We start from the raw sequence: 18,674 nt of genomic DNA on the forward strand, positions 1-18,674 counted from the left end.
ACCGTGTCAAATCCTCTCCTTCCAATCCCCTGTAAAAGGAGTTGACAGTGTCAGTATCACTTTCATTCCAAAGAAACGAATATCTGGATTTCCAGAAAGCTTTTGACAAGGTGCCACACAAAAGGTTGCTGCATAAACTAAAGATGCATGGCATTGAGGGTAAAGTGGTAGCATGGGTAGAAGATTGGTTAACTAACAGAAAGCAGAGTGTGGGGATAAATGGGTGTTTCTCTGGTTGGCAACCTGTAACTAGTGGGGTCCCTCAAGGATCAGTGTTGGGCCCGCAGTTGTTCACAATTTACATAGACGATTTGGAGTTGGGACCAAGTGCAATGTGTCAAAGTTTGCAGACGACACTAAGATGAGTGGTAAAGCAAAAAGTGCAGAGGATACCGGAAGTCTGCAGAAGGATTTGGCTAGGTTAGGTGAATGGGCTAGGGTCTGGCAGATGGAATTCAATGTTGCCAAGTGTGAGGCTATCCATTTTGGGAGGAATAACAGCAGAATGATTATTATTTAAACGGTAAGATGCTAAAACATGCTGCTGTGCAGAGGGACCTGGGTGTGCTGGTGCACGAGTCGCAAAATGTTGGTGTGCAGGTGCAACAGGTGATTCAAGAAGGCTAATCAAGTTTTGTCTTTCATTGCTAGAGGGATGGAGTTCAAGACTAGTGAGGTTATGCTGCAATTGTATAGGGTGTTGGTGAGGCCGCATCTGGAGTATTGTGTTCAGTTTTGGTCTCCTTTCCTGAGAAAGGACATATTGGCACTGGAGGGAGTGCAGAGGAGATTCACTAGGTTGATCCCAGAGTTGAGGGGATTAGATTATGATGAGAGGTTGAGTAGACTGGGACTGTACTCATTGGAGTTTAGAAGGATGCGGGGGATCTTATTGAGACATATAAAATTATGAAGGGAATAGATAGGATAGATGCGGGCAGGTTGTTTCCACTGGTCGGGGAAAGCAGAACTAGGGGGCATAGCCTCAAAATAAGGGGAGGTAGATTTAGGACGGAGTGTAGGAGGAACTTCTTCACCCAAAGGGTTGTGAATCTCTGGAATTCCTTGCCCAGTGAAGCAGTTGAGGCTCCTTCTTTAAACGTTTTTAAGAAAAGGATAGATACCTTTCTAAAGAATAAAGGGATTCGGGGATATGGTGTAGGGGCCAGAGAGTAGAGCTGAGTCCACAAAGATCAGCCATGATCTCATTAAATGGCGGAGCAGGCTCGAGGGGCCAGATGGCCTACTCCTGCTCCTAGTTCTTATGTTCTTATGAAATTCAGAACAAATAGTTCTAATTTCTGTGGAATATTCGTTCCTCTCTTGTTTCCCCAAATATGTTGCCCAATCAAAGTAAAAGAAAGCAAAATCCCAACAAAAACAAAGGAAAGTTAGGACGGCACGGTGGTTAGCAATGCTGCCTCACTGCGCTGAGGACCCAGGTTCGATCCCGGCCCCGGGTCACTGTTCATGTGGAGTTTGTACATATTCCCTGTATCTGCATGGGTCTCATCCCCACAACCCAAAAAAGATGTGCAGGGTAGGTGGATTGGCCGCACTAAATTTCCCCTTAATTGGAAAAAAAAGAATTGGGTACTCTAAATTTTGTAAAAGTACAAAGGAAAGTTTTTTTAACTAAACCAGAATGTTGCTTTCAGTGTCTCAGAAACACTCTGCACCCTGAGGTAACAACAGTTGTGGAAGGTATCAAGCGTACTGGTGGACAACTCATGGTCCCACTCCAGGGCCACCTGAACATGGACAAGACCACAGAAGAGAGGCCAGCAGCCAGAGGAAGCCCTACATTCTCCCCCATCTGGATCTAAAAATTGGTGTTTTCAACAGATCAGGAGCAGATCCTCTGCTCCGACTAGCCCATACCCCTCTGTGCAGTAAAGCTGACCTTCTAAAAGTGCATCCTGCCTAAGCCCACACCCCCATAACCCCACCGAACCTGCAGATATTTGGGTTGTGTGAGAACAGCAGAGCACCGGAAGAAACCCACGCAGACACAGGGATAATGTGCAAACTTCACAACGTCAGCCACCCAAGCTCCGATTCGAATCCGAGTCTCTGTCGCTGTGAGGCAGCAGTGCCAACCACAGTGCCGCTAATTAATAATTTTAAACTATTCTGTTGCTTTCTGTTCCGGGCACTACGACCCAGTTGGAAAACAGACTCTAAAGTCCTGCCCATTCTCTCTTACGTCACCCTGATGCCTGCGCATGCGCTCTTCTCCTCGTTGAACCTACATGGCGGCCGCTCACCCGAGCTTGACCCCAGGCACATTACCCAAAGCCACAAACTCGCTACCGGAGGGTCTTATTTAGGGTTGGCGGCCTTCACTCAGGAGTTGATAAACTCTTCCCGTCCAGAGCCGGCTACATCGCTCCCTCTGGGATGCCATATCCTTACCAGTTTACTACAGCCCATCTGCACCCAGTTCCCTCCAACTCGGAAAAGAGCCACCCAGAATGCCCCGCGGCAGGCTGCCCCTGGAGCATGCGCACTCAGCGCAATGAGCCAGTTGGATAGAGCGGTTTCTGGGCCGCGGGGCTTGTGGGAGCTATGGCCACCATTCATCAGCTGCTCGAGGCCTCTGAGCCAGAATCTCTGGATTCGAGTCCTACCCCAGGACTTGATCCTAACCCGGTCAAACAGGTTGAGTGTGTCAATCTGCAAATGCTTCCAAACTCACCAATATCTGACGGTAAGAGTGGGAGAGAGTCCTGGTCAGCCACGTGTTTTGTGGGAGCCTCTCAAGTTATAAATCCCTGGTAACAGACGAGTGACCAGTTCCAGGAATTACTCGCTCTGGAAACAGATGAAAGTCTGCTTTAATTAACCACGAGTGGGAAGAGAATTAAAGTGATGTTTTTGTCAGGCGCTAGGACCCGGGTGGGAACAGGCGCTGAAGCCGCGCCCACCATATTTTACATCTCCAAAACCCGGCGCAAACGCTCTTTCCCCATTAAATCAGCAGTTAATCTTGGGCTTTTGGGGGGATAAAGCCCAGAGCTGCAAAAGAGGGACCCACAGATTTATATTCAGGGTTTGAGGCATTCACCAGGTGTTTAGGAACCCTCCCCGGCAAAACCAGAAGAGAGAGAGAACTGTGAAACATATCAGTTAAGTGAGGAAGTTGGAATGTCAGTGGTTTAGTGAGAATAGGGTCAAGGGAGCAGAGGTCAGGTCTCAAAAACAAGATTAGATTGAACAGAACATGACAGGAGATAGGAGAGAAACTGGAGGTAGATCTGAGTTCACACTCAGACGAGGGGGATTTTTAGAGACAGTTTGGCCCGGTGGAAGGGAGGGAAGCAGCAGAGGCATCTGATCAGATTGTCCACTCACTGTAATTACTTGTGAATTTGCTGGTGTCTTATCAGGTTGGATGACTGTGTGAATCTTTCCCCACACTTGGGGCAGGTGAATGGCCTCTCCCTTGTGTGAACTCGCTGAAGTGTCAGCTGGCTGGATGACTGCATTGCGCAGGTCAAGGACACACAGCCTGAGTGAGAGAGATACAGACCGAGTGAGAATTTGGTAATTTGGTGCAGTGAGGTAATTCGGTGAAGAGTGGGAGAAGGTGCTTTTTCCCGACTGTTTTGTTCTCTCTCTTTCTTCGGGCCTAATTTCGGGAGCCGTTCGGAGGAGGAGGAGTAGTCTGATCATAAAAACCTAACGGAAACTTCCTGTTTTCCATTTTATTCCCCAAAAGTGACGTCAGAGGGAAGCTGTGATCTGAGTGGTTGATAGCAAATCTGCCCCAAATTTTAAAAAAAACACAGCTAAACTCATAAACTTAAATTAAACTAATTAATTAATTAGTGATGGCTGGTCAGGTGATGTGCTTGAGCTGCTTGATGTGGGAGCTGGCAGATCCCATTGCGAGCTGCAGCGACCACATCTGCAGTAAGTGTTGGCTGCTCAAAGAGCTCCGGCTCAGAGTTGATGAGCTGGAGTCTGAGCTTCAAACACTGAGGCACATCCGGGAGGGGGAGACTTACCTGGACACTGTGTTTCAGGAGGCAGTCACACCTGTCAGAGTAAGTAGTTTAAATCCTGCCAGTGGCCAGGGACAGCAGGGTGTGACTGCAAGTCAGGCAGGTAAAGGGAACCAGCAGTCAGGAACTCAGGAGCCTCAGCCCTTGACTCTGTCCAACAGGTATGAGGCACTTGCTCCCTGTGTGGATGGCGAACAGGGCTGCAGGAAGGATGAGTCAGCTGACCAAGGCACCATGGTTCAGCAGGCCATTCAAGGGGAGGGAGTAAATAGGCAAGTTGTCGTTGTAGGGGATTCTATTATCAGGGGGATAGATAGTATCCTTTGTGAGCAGGATAAAGAGTCCCGCATGGTATGTTGCCTGCCCGGTGCTAGGGTGCGGGACATCTCTGACCGGCTTGAAAGGATACTGGAGGGGGAGGATCCAGTTGTTGTGGTCCATGTCGGTACCAACAACATAGGCAAGTCTAGGAAAGAGGACCTGTTTAGAGATTATAAAGAGCTAGGATTCAAATTAAAAAACAGGTCCTCAAGGGTCATAATCTCCGGATTACTGCCCGAGCCACGTGCAAATTGGCATAGGGAGGCAAGAATAAGGGAAGTTAACACGTGGCTGAAAGAGTGGTGTGGGAAAGAGGGGTTCCTTTTCATGGGACACTGGCATCAGTTTTGGGACAGGGGGGACCTATACCGTTGGGATGGTCTCCACCTGAACCGAGCTGGGACCAGTGTTCTGGCGAAAAGAATAAATAGGGTGGTCAATAGGACTTTAAACTAAAGATTGGGGGGGAAGGGAAAGTCAGGGAACCAAGAGGTGAAGTAATCAGTGGGAAGCGTAGCTGCTTAGGAATACAAAAAAGCACGAAAAGACAAAACTCAGGAGAGGTTACGATAGTCCCCAGCCCACAAAATATGACAGTGTATGGAAAGGCTCAGTAAACCAAGGTCCACCACACTAAGAAAACAAAAAGGGACGGTCAATAGAGAATTAAAGGTGCTATATTTAAATGCGCGCAGTGTACGGAACAAGGTAGATGAGCTTGTGGCCCAGATTGTGACTGGCAGGTATGATGTGGTAGGCATCACAGAGACATGGTTGCAGCGGGTTCAGGACTGGCATTTAAACATCCAGGGATTCACAACCTATCGAAAAGACAGGGAGGTGGGCAGAGGGGGCGCGGTTGCCTTGTTAATTAGGAATGAAATTAAATCAATAGCACTAAATGACATAGGGTCAGATGATGTGGAGTCTGTGTGGGTAGAGTTGAGGAACCACAAAGGCAAAAAAACCATAATGGGAGTTATGTACAGGCCTCCTAACAGTGGTCAGGACCGGGGGCACAAAATGCACCACGAAATAGAAAGTGCATGTCAGAAAGGCAAGGTCACAGTGATCATGGGGGACTTCAATATGCAGGTGGACTGGGTAAATAATGCTGCCAGTGGACCCAAGGAAAGGGAATTAATTGAATGTTTACAGGAGGGCTTTTTGGAACAGCTTGTGATGGAGCCCACGAGGGAACAGGCCATTCTGGACTTAGTGTTATGTAATGAGCCAGACTTGATTAAAGATCTTAAAGTAAGGGAGCACTTAGGAGGCAGTGATCATAATATGGTAGAATTCAATCTCCAATTTGAAAGAAAGAAGGTAGAATCAGATGTAAAGGTGTTACAGTTAAATAAAGGTAACTACAGGGGCATGAGGGAGGAACTGACAAAAATCGACTGGGAGCAGAGCCTAGGGGGAAAGACAGTAGAACAGCAATGGCAGGAGTTTCTGGGAGTAATTGAGGACACAGTGCAGAGGTTCATCCCAAAGAAAAGCAAGGTTATCAGAGGGGGGATTAGGCAGCCATGGTTGACAAAGGGAGTTAGGGAATGCATCAAAGCAAAAGAGAAAGCCTATAATGTGGCAAAGAGTAGTGGGAAGTCAGAAGATTGGGAAGGCTACAAAAACAAACAGAGGATAACAAAGAGAGAAATAAGGGAAGAGAGGATCAAATATGAAGGTAGGCTAGCCAGTAACATTAGGAATGATAGTAAAAGTTTCTTTAAATACATTAAAAACAAAGGGGAGGCAAAAGTTGACATTGGGCCGCTCCAAAATGACGCTGGTAATTTTGTGATGGGAGACAAGGAAATAGCTGAGGAACTAAATAAGTACTTTGCGTCAGTCTTCACAGTAGAAGACATGAGTAATATCCCACCAATTCCGGAGAGTCAGGGGGCAGAGTTGAATATGGTAGCCATCACAAAGGAGAAAGTGCTAGAGAAACTAAGAGGTCTAAAAATTGATAAATCTCCGGGACCAGATGGACTACATCCTAGAGTTCTAAAGGAGATAGCTGAAGAAATAGTGGAGGCGCTAGTCATGAGCTTTCAAAAGTCACTGGAGTCCGGGAAAGTCCCAGAGGATTGGAAAATCGCTGTTGTAACCCCCCTGTTCAAGAAGGGAACAAGGAAAAAGATGGAAAATTATAGGCCAATTAGCCTAACCTCGGTTGTTGGCAAGATTCTAGAATCCATTGTTAAGGATGAGATTTCTAAATTCTTGGAAGTGCAGGGTCAGATTAGGACAAGTCAGCATGGATTTAGTAAGGGGAGGTCGTGCCTGACAAACCTGTTAGAGTTCTTTTGAAGAGATAACAAATAGGTTAGACCAAGGAGAGCCAATGGATGTTATCTATCTTGACTTCCAAAAGGCCTTTGATAAGGTGCCTCACGGGAGACTGCTGAGTAAAATAAGGGCCCATGGTATTCGAGGCAAGGTGCTAACATGGATTGACGATTGGCTGTCAGGCAGAAGGCAGAGAGTTGGGATAAAAGGTTCTTTTTCAGAATGGCAACCGGTGACGAGTGGTGTCCCGCAGGGTTCAGTGTTGGGGCCACAGCTGTTCTCTTTATATATTAACGATCTAGATGACGGGACTGGGGGCATTCTGGCTAAGTTTGCCGATGATACAAAGATAGGTGGAGGGGCAGGTAGTATGGAGGAGGTGGGGAGGCTGCAGAAAGATTTAGACAGTTTAGGAGAGTGGTCCAAGAAATGGCTGATGAAATTCAACGTGGGCAAGTGCGAGGTCTTGCACTTTGGAAAAAAGAATAGAGGCATGGACTATTTTCTAAACGGTGACAAAATTCATAATGCTGAAGTACAAAGGGACTTGGGAGTCCTCGTCCAGGATTCTCTAAAGGTAAACTTGCAGGTTGAGTCCGTAATTAAGAAAGCAAATGCAATGTTGTCATTCATCTCAAGAGGCTTGGAATATAAAAGCAGGGATGTACTTCTGAAGCTTTATAAAGCATTAGTTAGGCCCCATTTAGAATACTGTGAGCAATTTTGGGCCCCACACCTCAGGAAGGACATACTGGCACTGGAGTGTGTCCAGCGGAGATTCACACGGATGATCCCAGGAATGGTAGGCCTGACATACGATGAACGTCTGAGGATCCTGGGATTATATTCATTGGAGTTTAGGAGGTTGAGGGGAGATCTAATAGAAACTTACAAGATAATGAATGGCTTAGATAGGGTGGATGTAGGGAAGTTGTTTCCATTAGCAGGGGAGACTAGGACCCGGGGGCACAGCCTTAGAATAAAAGGGAGTCACTTTAGAACAGAGATGAGGAGAAATTTCTTCAGCCAGAGAGTGGTGGGTCTGTGGAATTCATTGCCACAGAGGGCGGTGGAGGCCGGGACGTTGAGTGTCTTTAAGACAGAAGTTGATAAATTCTTGATTTCTCGAGGAATTAAGGGCTATGGAGAGAGAGCGGGTAAATGGAGTTGAAATCAGCCATGATTGAATGGCGGAGTGGACTCGATGGGCCGAATGGCCTTACTTCCGCTCCTCTGTCTTATGGTCTCATGGTCTTATGGACTGAGTGAATGTCTTCCCACACTGGGAGCAGGTGAACGGCCTCTCCCCAGTGTGAGTTCACTGGTGTACATGGAGGTCAGATGATGTCTTGAACCCAGTCCTGCAGTAAGTGCACCTGAACAGTTTCTCATCAGTGTGAATAAGTTGATGACGCATCAGTTCCCCGGATCTTTTAAAGCATTTCTCACAGTCTCGGCATTGAAAAGGTCTCTCACCTGTGTGAACACGTTGATGGGGGAGCAGTTCCCGGGCACTTTTGTAGCACTTCCTGCAGTCTTGGCATTTAAATGGTATCTTCCCATTGTGAGCACTCTGGTGATTCAGCAGAGTGGATAACTGAGTGAATCCCTTCCCACACTCAGAGCAAGTGAAAGGTCTCTCCCCAGTGTGAGTGCGCTGGTGTTCACTGAGTTAAGATGACTGCTTGAACCCAGTCCCACAGTGAGAGCACCTGAACGGTCACTCGTTGGTGTGAACACGTTGATGGAGTATCAGGGCCCGGGAACATTTAAAGCACTTCCCACAGTCTGGGCATTTAAAAGGTCTCTCATCCGTGTGAACTTGCTGGTGCATCTTCAAGTCAGATGACCGAGCGAATCTCTTCCCACACTCTGAGCAGGTGAATGGTCTCTTCCCAGTGTGAACCCGCTGGTGTCTCAGCAGGTTGCAGGACTGAGCGAATCCTTTCCCACACACGGAGCAGTTGAATGGTTTCTCCCCGGTGTGCACTCGGTGGTGTTGCAGCAGGCTGGATGATCGAGAGAATCTCTTCCCACAATCAGAGCAAGTGAATGACCTCTCCCCAGAGTGTCTGGGACGGTGAATTTTCAGTTGAGATGTGGATCTGAATCCCTCCTCACATTCCCACGGTTTCTCCTCACTGTTAACGGAGCTTTTTCCTTCCATGTTCAAAATTCACCAATATTCAGGTTACGATGAATTGGGTGACTTTGGCTGATCCTGATATGATGTTTGATCTGAGTTTCCTGACTGCAAATCCTCCCCTTCTAACTCTGAAATTCATTTAAAACAAAAAAAAGGGAGCGAGAGAGAACCCACAAAAACACAAAGGCAAGTTGTGAAATTGAGCTGAATGAATCCGGCAACGGGAAAAAAGTGACCATGAAAACTGGTGAATCTTTTGTGAAAAGTGAACTAGTTTTTTAATGTCCTTCAGGGAAGGGAACCTGCCGCCCGGCCTGAGCCCACACAAGACTCGGGCCTTTGCAATAACACAAGAAATAGGAGCAGAAGTAGACCATTCGGCCCGTCGAACCTGCTCTGCTATTGAATACAATTATGGCTGATCTCGGTCTTCCATTCCCCTTTCCCGCCAGCTCCCCATGTCCTTGACTTCCTGAGAGACCAAAAATCTCACCATCTCAGCCTTAAATATATTCAATGATGGATCATCCACAACCTTCTTGGCTAGATAATTCTATGCATGAAAGAGAGAGAGAAAGTTAAAAAGAATGAGGGAAAGGGAGAGGGAGCGAGAACAGAGGCATTTCCTCCACTGACACCGGAATCACAATTTGACAGAATCTCTTAACCCATTAACCTTCGCCAACTGGATGGACCAGGACAGCAGATGTATGTTGACATCATCACCTGCAAGTTCCCTTCCAAGACACACACTGTCCGACCTTGTCTGGCATCCAGTGCTGGATGAGCAGAACTTTCCTCCACTTAAATATTGACAAGACTGAACCCATTCCCTTTCATCCCCGCTACAAACTCCACTCCCTTGTCACCAATTCCATCCATCAGATGTCTGAGGCTGAAGCAGACTGTTCACAACCCTGGTGAAATATTTCACCCCAGATGAGCTCTTGACCACATAGCCACACTGTCACGAAGATTGCCGATTTCCACCTCAGTAACAGCTCGACTCCACCTTAGTCCCTGTTCATCTGCTGCAGAAACCATCATCCATTCTTCTGTTCCCTCTCAAACAAATTATTCCATTGCACTCGCAGCTGGACTCCAACATTAAACAACCCCCTCCATCCCATCCCAAACTCTGCTACCCATGTGCTTACTCACACCAGCCCCTGTGCCCACTGATCTGCAAATGCTTCCTTTTAAAAAGCACAAAGTTTAAATTTCTCATTGTTTTATTCCATGATAATGATCATCCTGATCTCTGTAATCTCCTCCACACAAATCCCTTTGAGATCTCGGCACTCATTTAATTCCAGCCACTTGAGAATTCCCGATTTTAATCTCTCCACCATTACTGGAATGTCAAACGCAATCCATCAGAGTCAGCGTGGTTTTGTGAAGGGTAGATAGTCTTTGAATCATTTGTTGGGGTTTTTAGAAGATGTAACAAGCCAAGTGGATAATGGGGTCCTGTAGATGTATTTGGACTTCCAGAATACATTTGATAAGGTGTCCCACAAAAGAAAAAGGAGTCATTTGTCAGGGCTAGAAGGCTGGGAACAGCCGAAGCCTGTGTGGAACATGAGGAAAGTAGGAAGGAACTTAAGCAAGGAGTCAGGAGGGTTCAAAGGGGTCACAAAAAGTCATTGGCAAATAGGGTGAAGGAGAATCCCAAGGTTTTTTACATGTACATAAAAAGCAAGAGGGTAGCCAAGGAAAGGGTTGGCCTGCCGAAGGACAGGGGAGGGAATCTATGTGTGGAGCCAGAGGAAATGGGCAAGGTACTAAATGAATACTTTGCATCAGTATTCACAAAAGAGAAGGAATTGGTGGATGTTGAGTCTGGAGAAGGGTGTGTAGATAGCCTGGGTCACATTGAGGTCCAAAAAGACGAGGTGTTGGGCGTCTTGAAAAATATTAAGGTGGATAAGTCCCCAGAGCCTGATGGGATCTACCCCAGAATACTGAAGGAGGCAAGAGACAAAATTGCTGAGGCCTTGACAGAAATCTTTGGATCCTCACTGTCTTCAGGTGATGTCCCGGAGGACTGGAGAATACCCAATGTTGTTCCTTTGTTTAAGAAGGGTAGCAAGGATAATCCAGGGAACTACAGGCCGGTGAGCCTTACTTCAGTGGTAGGGAAATTACTGGAGAGAATTCTTCGAGACAGGATCTACTCCCATTTGGAAGCAAGTGGACGTATTAGCGAGAGGCAGCATGGTTTTGTGAAGGGGAGGTTGTGTCTCACTAACTTAATAGAGTTTTTTGAGGAGGTCACAAAGATGATTGATGCAGGTAGGGCAGTGGATGTTGCCTATATGGACGTCAGTTAGACGTTTGACAAGGTCCCTCATGGCAGACTGGTACAAAAGGTGAAGTCACATGGGATCAGGGGTGAGCTGGCAAGGTGGATACAGAACTGGCTAGGTCATAGAAGGCAGAGAGTAGCAATGGAAGGGTGCTTTTCTGATTGGAGGGCTGTGACTAGTGGTGTTCCGCAGAGATCAGTGGTGGGACCTTTGCTGTTCGTAGTATATATAAATGATTTGGAGGAAAATGTAACTGGTCTGATTAGTAAGTTTGCAGACGACACAAAGGTTGGTGGAATTGCGGATAGCGATGAGGACTGTCAGAGGACACAGCAGGATTTATATTGTTTGGAGACTTGGGCGGAGAGATGGAAGATGGAGTTTAACCTAGACAAATGTGAGGTAATGCATGTTGGAAGGTCTAATGCAGGTAGGGAATATACCTTGAATGGTAGAACCATCAAGAGTATTGACAGTCAGAGAGATCTAGGTGTATAGGGCCACAGGTCACTGAAAGGGGCACAGGTGGAGAAGGTAGTCAAGAAGGCATACGGCATGCCTGCCTTCATTGGCCGGAGCATTGAGTATAGGAATTGGCAAGTCATGTTGCAGCTGTATAGAACTTTAGTTAGGCCACACTTGGAGGATAGTGTCCAATTCTGGTTGCCACACTACCAGAGGGATGTGGAGGCTTTAGAGAGGGTGCAGAAGAAATTTACCAGGATGTTGCCTGGTATGGAGGGCATTAGCTATGTGGAGTGATTGAATAAACTCGGTTTGTTCTCATTGGAACGACGGAGGTTGAGGGGCGACCTGATAGAGGTCTACAAAATTATGAGGGGCATAGACAGAATGGATAGTCAGAGGCTTTTCCCCAGGGTAGAGGGGTCAATTACTGGGGGGCATAGGTTTAAGGTGCGAGGGGCAAGGTTTAGAGGAGATGTACGAGACAAGTTTTTTTACACAGAGTAGTGGTGCCTGGAACTCACTGCCGGAGGAGGTGGTGGAAGCAGGGACGATAGTGACATTAGGGCTCGTTGGTCTAGGGGTATGATTCTCGCTTTGGGTTTCGCGATCTCAAAATCTGAGTGAGGTCCCGGGTTCAAATCCCGGACGAGCCCTTTGATGAGGTTTTGTGGGCAGCACGGTAGCATTGTGGATAGCACAATTGCTTCACAGCTCCAGGGTCCCAGGTTTGATTCCGGCTTGGGTCACTGTCTGTGCGGAGTCTGCACATCCTCCCCGTGTCTGCGTGAGTTTCCTCCGGGTGCTCCGGTTTCCTCCCACAGTCCAAAGATGTGCAGGTAAGGTGGATTGGCCAGGATAAATTGCCCTTAGTGTCCAAAATTGCCCTTAGGGTGGGGTTACTGGGATAGGGTGGAGGTGTTGACCTTGGGTAGGGTGCTCTTTCCAAGAGCCGGTGCAGACTCGATGGGCTGAATGGCCTCCTTCTGCACTGTAAATTCTATGATCTATGATTTAAGGGGTATCTTGATAAATACATGGATAAGATGGGAACAGAGGGATACGGACCCCGGAAGTGCAGAAGATGTTAGTTTAGACGGGCAGCATGGTCGGCACAGGCTTGGAGGGCCGAAGGGCCTGTTCCTGTGCTATACTTTTCTTTGTTCTTCGTTGACTGTAACCCTGACCTCCCGTTTTACAACAACCCATTGGTTTCACAACAAACTCTATCACTGATTTATTTCCCCTTGCGGGTTTGCAGCCTCGATAAAGATGGCAGCCGTTAACTCAGGCCTAAATCATTCATATATAACACACAAAGTATGGAATCCTGTCCTGAACAATCCAGAACTCCGTTGGAAACAGTCTTCCGGTCACAAAAATACCTCTGGACCATTCCCCTTTGCTTCCTGCTGCTCCAACTGATGACATTTCCAGCACTTGTGATTGCCAAGCGTAATGGAAGTGCCCTGGTTTTCCCACATGGAACTGGATGTGTATTCCACGGGGCTGGGATGTGCTGTCATGTCATTATTTATTTCATTATTAACTGACTTAAGTAAATAAACTTAAGAATAAAACAAATAAAGATTCATCAGATCCTCACCAGTTAGTTTTGTCCATTATCCTGAAGTGACCTTATTTTTATTGGGAGTTAACTGAAGTCTGTTCCTAACCTCTCATTATCTAAATTTCCATTCACCACTTTTCTGTCCACCTGACCCAGTCCATGGCTTTCTCCCTCATTGTCTAAAACACATCAGCAACTTTTGTGTAATCCTGGTGCATACATTTCAGTCTAAATCATTGATATATACCGGAAACTGTGGAGCCCCACTGGAAACAGACGTCCAGGCATCGTTCAGTCCCGGATGTGACTAACAGCAGCAACAACAGCTGAATCCAAACCCTGCTGTTGCCTGTGAACTTGCTGATGTCTGTGCAGGTTGTTTGACTGAGTGAATCTCCTCCCGCACATGGAGCAGGTAAACAGCCTCTCCCCAGTACCGCTCTGTTAGATCTACCATGCGGTTTTAGCAGCACTTTGCGATTACTAAAACTCAGTAGGAATTTAAGTTAAAACTTCTCAGGTGCAAATAAGTATCTGGTTTATTTGTCGCTATTGATTACAATTGAGAGTCATTTAAAGTCTTATTCTCTAATAAGTCCAGCTAACATAGGACTCAGAGTGACAATCTGTAGACAATTCAACTTTCAAACAATCACAGAAATGATTTTCTTGTTTAGGCAAACAGCTCGCAATAACTTCAAAAGTCAAAGTCAGAAAGTGAAATATGAAAAAAACAGAGAGACAGCGAATAGTTAAGTCAAAGTATAGATTGATTCCGGAAAGAGAGATGGCCGAAAATCCATCACGGTTATACCAAATCATATCAGACTTTAGCCATCTATCTACACCCCAATGTAATTCTAATTGGTTTGGATTAACATCAAATGAGTTTGATTTGAGGGTTAGTTGTCACTCATTAATAGGCAACATTAACCTAAAATGTATTCTTGTATGAGCTTATGGAATGCGATTCGGCTTCCTTATCGCAAGCTGCTTGAACTGGATACATGCTGAGGACAATAGCGCCTTTAGGTTACTGTGCTGTTGTCACGGAGCTTGCCCTGTCCTTGGTCACTTTATCTTGCAAATGTATTTGTTAGCTGAATAAGAATGCTGTTTTAATCTATCTGTTTCTGTGTCATGTTGAAGCTATGTTTTGAAATGCTGAATGTGTGTTTTGAATTGACCTGAGGTTATGAGTGAGTTTTAAAATGGTATTTAATAGACGAGGGAGCTCAGTGCTAAATAGCTATCTTTTACCTATAGAAAATAGCTGGCTTCCACACGCTCCCACGTATGGGTGACACAGTGGTTAGCACTGTTGCTTCACAGCTCCAGGATCCCAGGTTTGATTCCCGGCTTAGGTCACTGTCTGTGTGGAGTCTGCACGTTGTCCCCGTGTCTGTGTGGGTTTCCTCCGGATGCTCCGGTTTCCACAGTCCAAAGATGTGCAAGTTAGATGGATTGGCGATGCTAAATTGCCCTTAGTGTCCAAAAGGGTTAGGTGGGGTTATGAGTTAGGTTGGAGATATGGGCTTAAGTAAGGTGCTCTTTGCAAGGGCCGGTGCACTCGATGGGCCAAATGTCCTCCTTCTGCACTGTAAATGCTATGATTCTGTTTCAGTGTGAACTCGCTGGTGTTTCAGCAGATTCTGTTTACTTGTAAATCTTTTTTCACAGTCAGAACATTTAAAAGGTTTCTGATCAGTGTGAACAAGTTGGTGTCTAGTCAGGTCGGATGACTGAGTGAATTTCTTCTCACACACGGGGCAAGTGTACGGTCTCTCCCCAGTGTGAACTCGCTGGTGTTTCAAAAGCTGGGATGACTCAGTGAATCCCTTCCCACACACAGAGCAGGTGAACGGCCTCTCCCCAGTGTGAGTGCGTTGATGTATCATTAAACACCTTTGACTTTTAAAGCTCTTCTCACAGTCAGAACATTGAAAAGGTCTCTTATCTGTGTGAACACGTTGGTGTGTCCGGAGGTTCGATGACTGAGTGAATCCTTTCCCACACGCGGAGCAGGTGAATGGCTTCTCTCCAGTGTGTTGGCGTTGATGGAACAGTAAATCATTTCTGCTTTTAAAGCTCTTTTCACAGTCAGCACATTTAAACGGTCTCTGGTCAGAGTGGACCTGATGGTGAGTCCGGAGGTTTGATGAAGCATTAAATCCCTTCCCACACACAGAGCAGGTGAATGGCCATTCCCCAGTGTGAGTGCGTTGATGTAACAGTAAGTCCTTTCTGCTTTTAAAGCTCTTCTCACAGTCAGCACATTTAAAAGGTCTCTGATCAGTATGAACAAGTTGGTGTCTCAGGAGTTCGGATGACTGAGTGAATCCCTTCCTACACACAGAGCAGGAGAACGGCCTCTCCCCAGTGTGAGTGCGTTGATGTATCAGTAAATCCTTTCTGCTTTTAAAGTTCTTCTCACAGTCAGCACATTTAAACGGTCTCTGGTCAGTATGAACATGCTGGTGTGTGATGAGGTTGGATAACGTAGTGGATCCCTTCCCACACATGGAGCAGGTGAACGGCCTTTCCCCAGTGTGAATACGTCGATGAGTTTCCAATTCAGATGGGTAATTGAATCCCATCCTACAGTCCCCACATTTCCACGGTTTCTCCATCGTTATCGACAAGTTATCAGGTGCAGGTGGGATGCAGATTTGAGGTCACTATCAGATCAGCCGTGATGTTATTAAATGGTGGAACAGGCTCACGGGGCTGAATGTCCAATTGCTGCTTCTTGATTCCTTTGGTGCGAATGTCCTTACGCCTCTCGAACTTGGATCATCAGTTGAAGCCTGAGTAAGGTGTCTCTCTGGTGTAAATGCTGAAATTTAATTTCATGCTATGTGATTGGTTAAAGCTCAGTTCCAGCTAACGTTGGAAAATTACTTAGATGTCTGTGTCTCGGTGCTTTTCCAATCAAAGTGATTTTTGAAATATTTTCCCAAAGACAAAACAGACAAACATTTCTTCTTCCACGTTGAAAGGCCAGTCCTGATGAATCAAGTGACTCTGTCAGATCTCAACATGATGCTTGCATCTGCAAATATTCTGTAAAAGGAGATTACATTGAAATATTGTGAATATATAAGACACAAACAGGCCATTCTGTCACAGATTCTGCTGCTGTCAATACTCGGCACTCATCTTCGACTGTCACACCTATCAAATCTCAGCCTGTCAGCTGATTTTTGATTCCATTTTCTCATGTGCTTGTCCCGTTGCCTTTTGAAAACATCTCAGCACTTTCCTCAACTCCTTCCCATGGTAATGAGTTGCACATTCTAAACCTGTGCGTAAGTACATTTGCCCGTATTGCTCCCTTGGATTTATTCGTAACTATCTTGTATTTATGACAAATTCTGAACAGTCAATTCTAGTTTATCGAGAACATATTTTCCTCAAAGTTGTAAATCCCCGTCCCACACACTCTCCCTCCTCCCTGGGCTGAAATCCAACCCCATCTCACCATCTGCACCACTTCTTTCCTCCACTCCCAGTTTTCTCCCTCCCTCTCCGCTGCCTGGGTTCAGTTCTCCAGCTCCTGTCTGCAGACTGACAATAAAACCAATGGGTCTTATTGGGGGTTTGGGGCCTCCAGCGGGTGATTGTGAATCCTCCCCGCCCACCTGCCAGGGTTTCCTTCCTTGCCAGAGATCAGAGTCCTCATTGATTTGAGTGCAAAGTGGAAGCTCTTATTTATTGTGCCCCTCCCCCATCCTCTGATGTGAACCATCCTCCAGTGTCTGAAGCAGGATGGTGCCCGTTAACCTGGGCCTGTTCCCGGGAGGGAGGGAGAAGCTCCGGAGCTGCAAACCAGGGAGCTGACAATGATTGTGAAGGGTTTGATCCAGCTCACAATGCCCGGGGACTGATTGACAGCAGGTGCAGACCAATGGGAAAAGGGGGTGGAGCTAGCAGACCGATGGAAAGCGGCGAGTCCTCCAACCAATCAGAGTGAATGGGAGGCGGAGCAAAGCCGGGGCTCTCGCTCCTTCCGCATACACCCTGCCACCCGGGCCTGTCTCGGCGAAAAGCCCGAGCAGCTGTCGCCGGTTCAACTGCCGTATCCGAGCTTCGTAATCAGAGCTTGGGGCCTACGTTTATCGAAAATCCCGACCCACCTGCCGGCTCCATCCCTCCCTCATGACTCAGCGAGCGGGATCTGCCTGTCTGAGAATTCCCACCCTACCGCCTGAATCCTGAGCTGTCATCAGCACCGCGCATGCTTCAGCTGACATGGCGACCGGGGCTCAGCCCCGCCTCTCATTCACTCCGATTGGTTGGAGGACCAGCTGCTCAGCTTGGTCTTCAACACCCACCCACCTCTTCCTATAGGTCCAGAGCTACCGTCAATCATTTCCCGGGCACGACGCTGGTCGCGGCCAGGAGGTTTCACTGAAACCCGGTGGAGACTCCAAACCCCAATAAGAAGTGAAATATCAAACATATTCATACCTTTACTTATACAAATTTGTTAAAAAGATACAGAAAGAGCCCGGGTTTTCATCGAGCGGGGGGACAGCTGCAGCCTGCTCCCGGTGACAGGCCTGAGTTAACGGCCGCCGTCTTTATTGAGGCTGCAAACCCGAGAGTTTGTTGTGAAACCAATGGGATGTAAAACAGGAGGTCAGGGTTACAGTCAACAACAACAACTTCTATTTATATAACACCTTTAACATCATAAATCATCCCAGTCAACCTCACAGGAACATTATGAGACAAAGTGAGACACCCAGACACAAAAGGAGATATTAGGACAGGTGACCAAAAACTTGGACAAAGAGGTGAGTTTTAAAGAGTCTTAAAGGAGGAAAATGAGGTGGAGTCAGAGAGTAATTATAATCGAGAGTGTACAAGAGTCCAGGATCAGATTTGCAGATATCTCAGGAGACTGTGGGGCTGGAGGAGGTTGCAGAGACAGGGAGAGATGAGGCCATGGAGGGGTTTGAAAACAAGGGTGAGAATTGACTGGGAGCCAGTACAAACAGGGAGCACACAGATGTTAGTGTAAAAAAAACTTGCTATGAATTAAGATTTTTGGATTGTTTGAAGTTTACAGAGCTAGAATGTGGGAGAGCAGCCACGTGTGTAATGGAATAGTCGAGTCTGAAAGTGACGATGGCATGACCGATGTTTTCAGCACCAGGTGCACAGAGACAAGAGAGAGGCCGGATGGTGTAATGCAAGTGGAAACAGGCGGTCTGAGTGATGGCACAGACACGAGGTCAGAAGCTCATCTTGGGGCCAAATGTGAAACCAAGGTTACAAAGAGACTGACTTGATCTTAGACTATGGCCAGGGAGAGGGATGGAGTCCATACGCCAGGAATGAAAATTGAGCAGAGATCGAAAAGAGTGGCTTCAATCTTCTCCATATTTTCTTGAAGTTTATAAGTCAGGGAGCGAACAAGAAACCAGGGTGATTAAGATTAACATCTGTCACAAGTCACGAAGGAAGTGAAATATCAAACATATTCATACCTTTACTTGTACAAATTTGTTGAAAAGATAGAAAGAATGATGACACTTTATTTGGATTTCAGCCCA

The 18,674-nt window shown here is 46.6% G+C and overlaps 1 protein-coding gene across 1 annotated transcript in view; it reads right to left on the bottom strand.

Annotated features, from left to right (window-relative positions):
* Window positions 1–18,674, bottom strand: part of LOC140417870 (uncharacterized) — a 30,152-nt gene that overhangs the window by 4,444 nt on the left and 7,034 nt on the right. The window contains exon 2 of the mRNA XM_072501307.1: window positions 8,362–16,176. Coding sequence (XP_072357408.1) covers window positions 8,362–8,790 — 429 coding nt within the window. The 5' untranslated portion in view covers window positions 8,791–16,176. The remainder of the gene's footprint in view (window positions 1–8,361; window positions 16,177–18,674) is intronic.

This window comes from Scyliorhinus torazame, chromosome 5 (genome assembly GCF_047496885.1).
Source record: "Scyliorhinus torazame isolate Kashiwa2021f chromosome 5, sScyTor2.1, whole genome shotgun sequence".
In the NCBI taxonomy this organism is placed as follows: domain Eukaryota; kingdom Metazoa; phylum Chordata; class Chondrichthyes; order Carcharhiniformes; family Scyliorhinidae; genus Scyliorhinus; species Scyliorhinus torazame.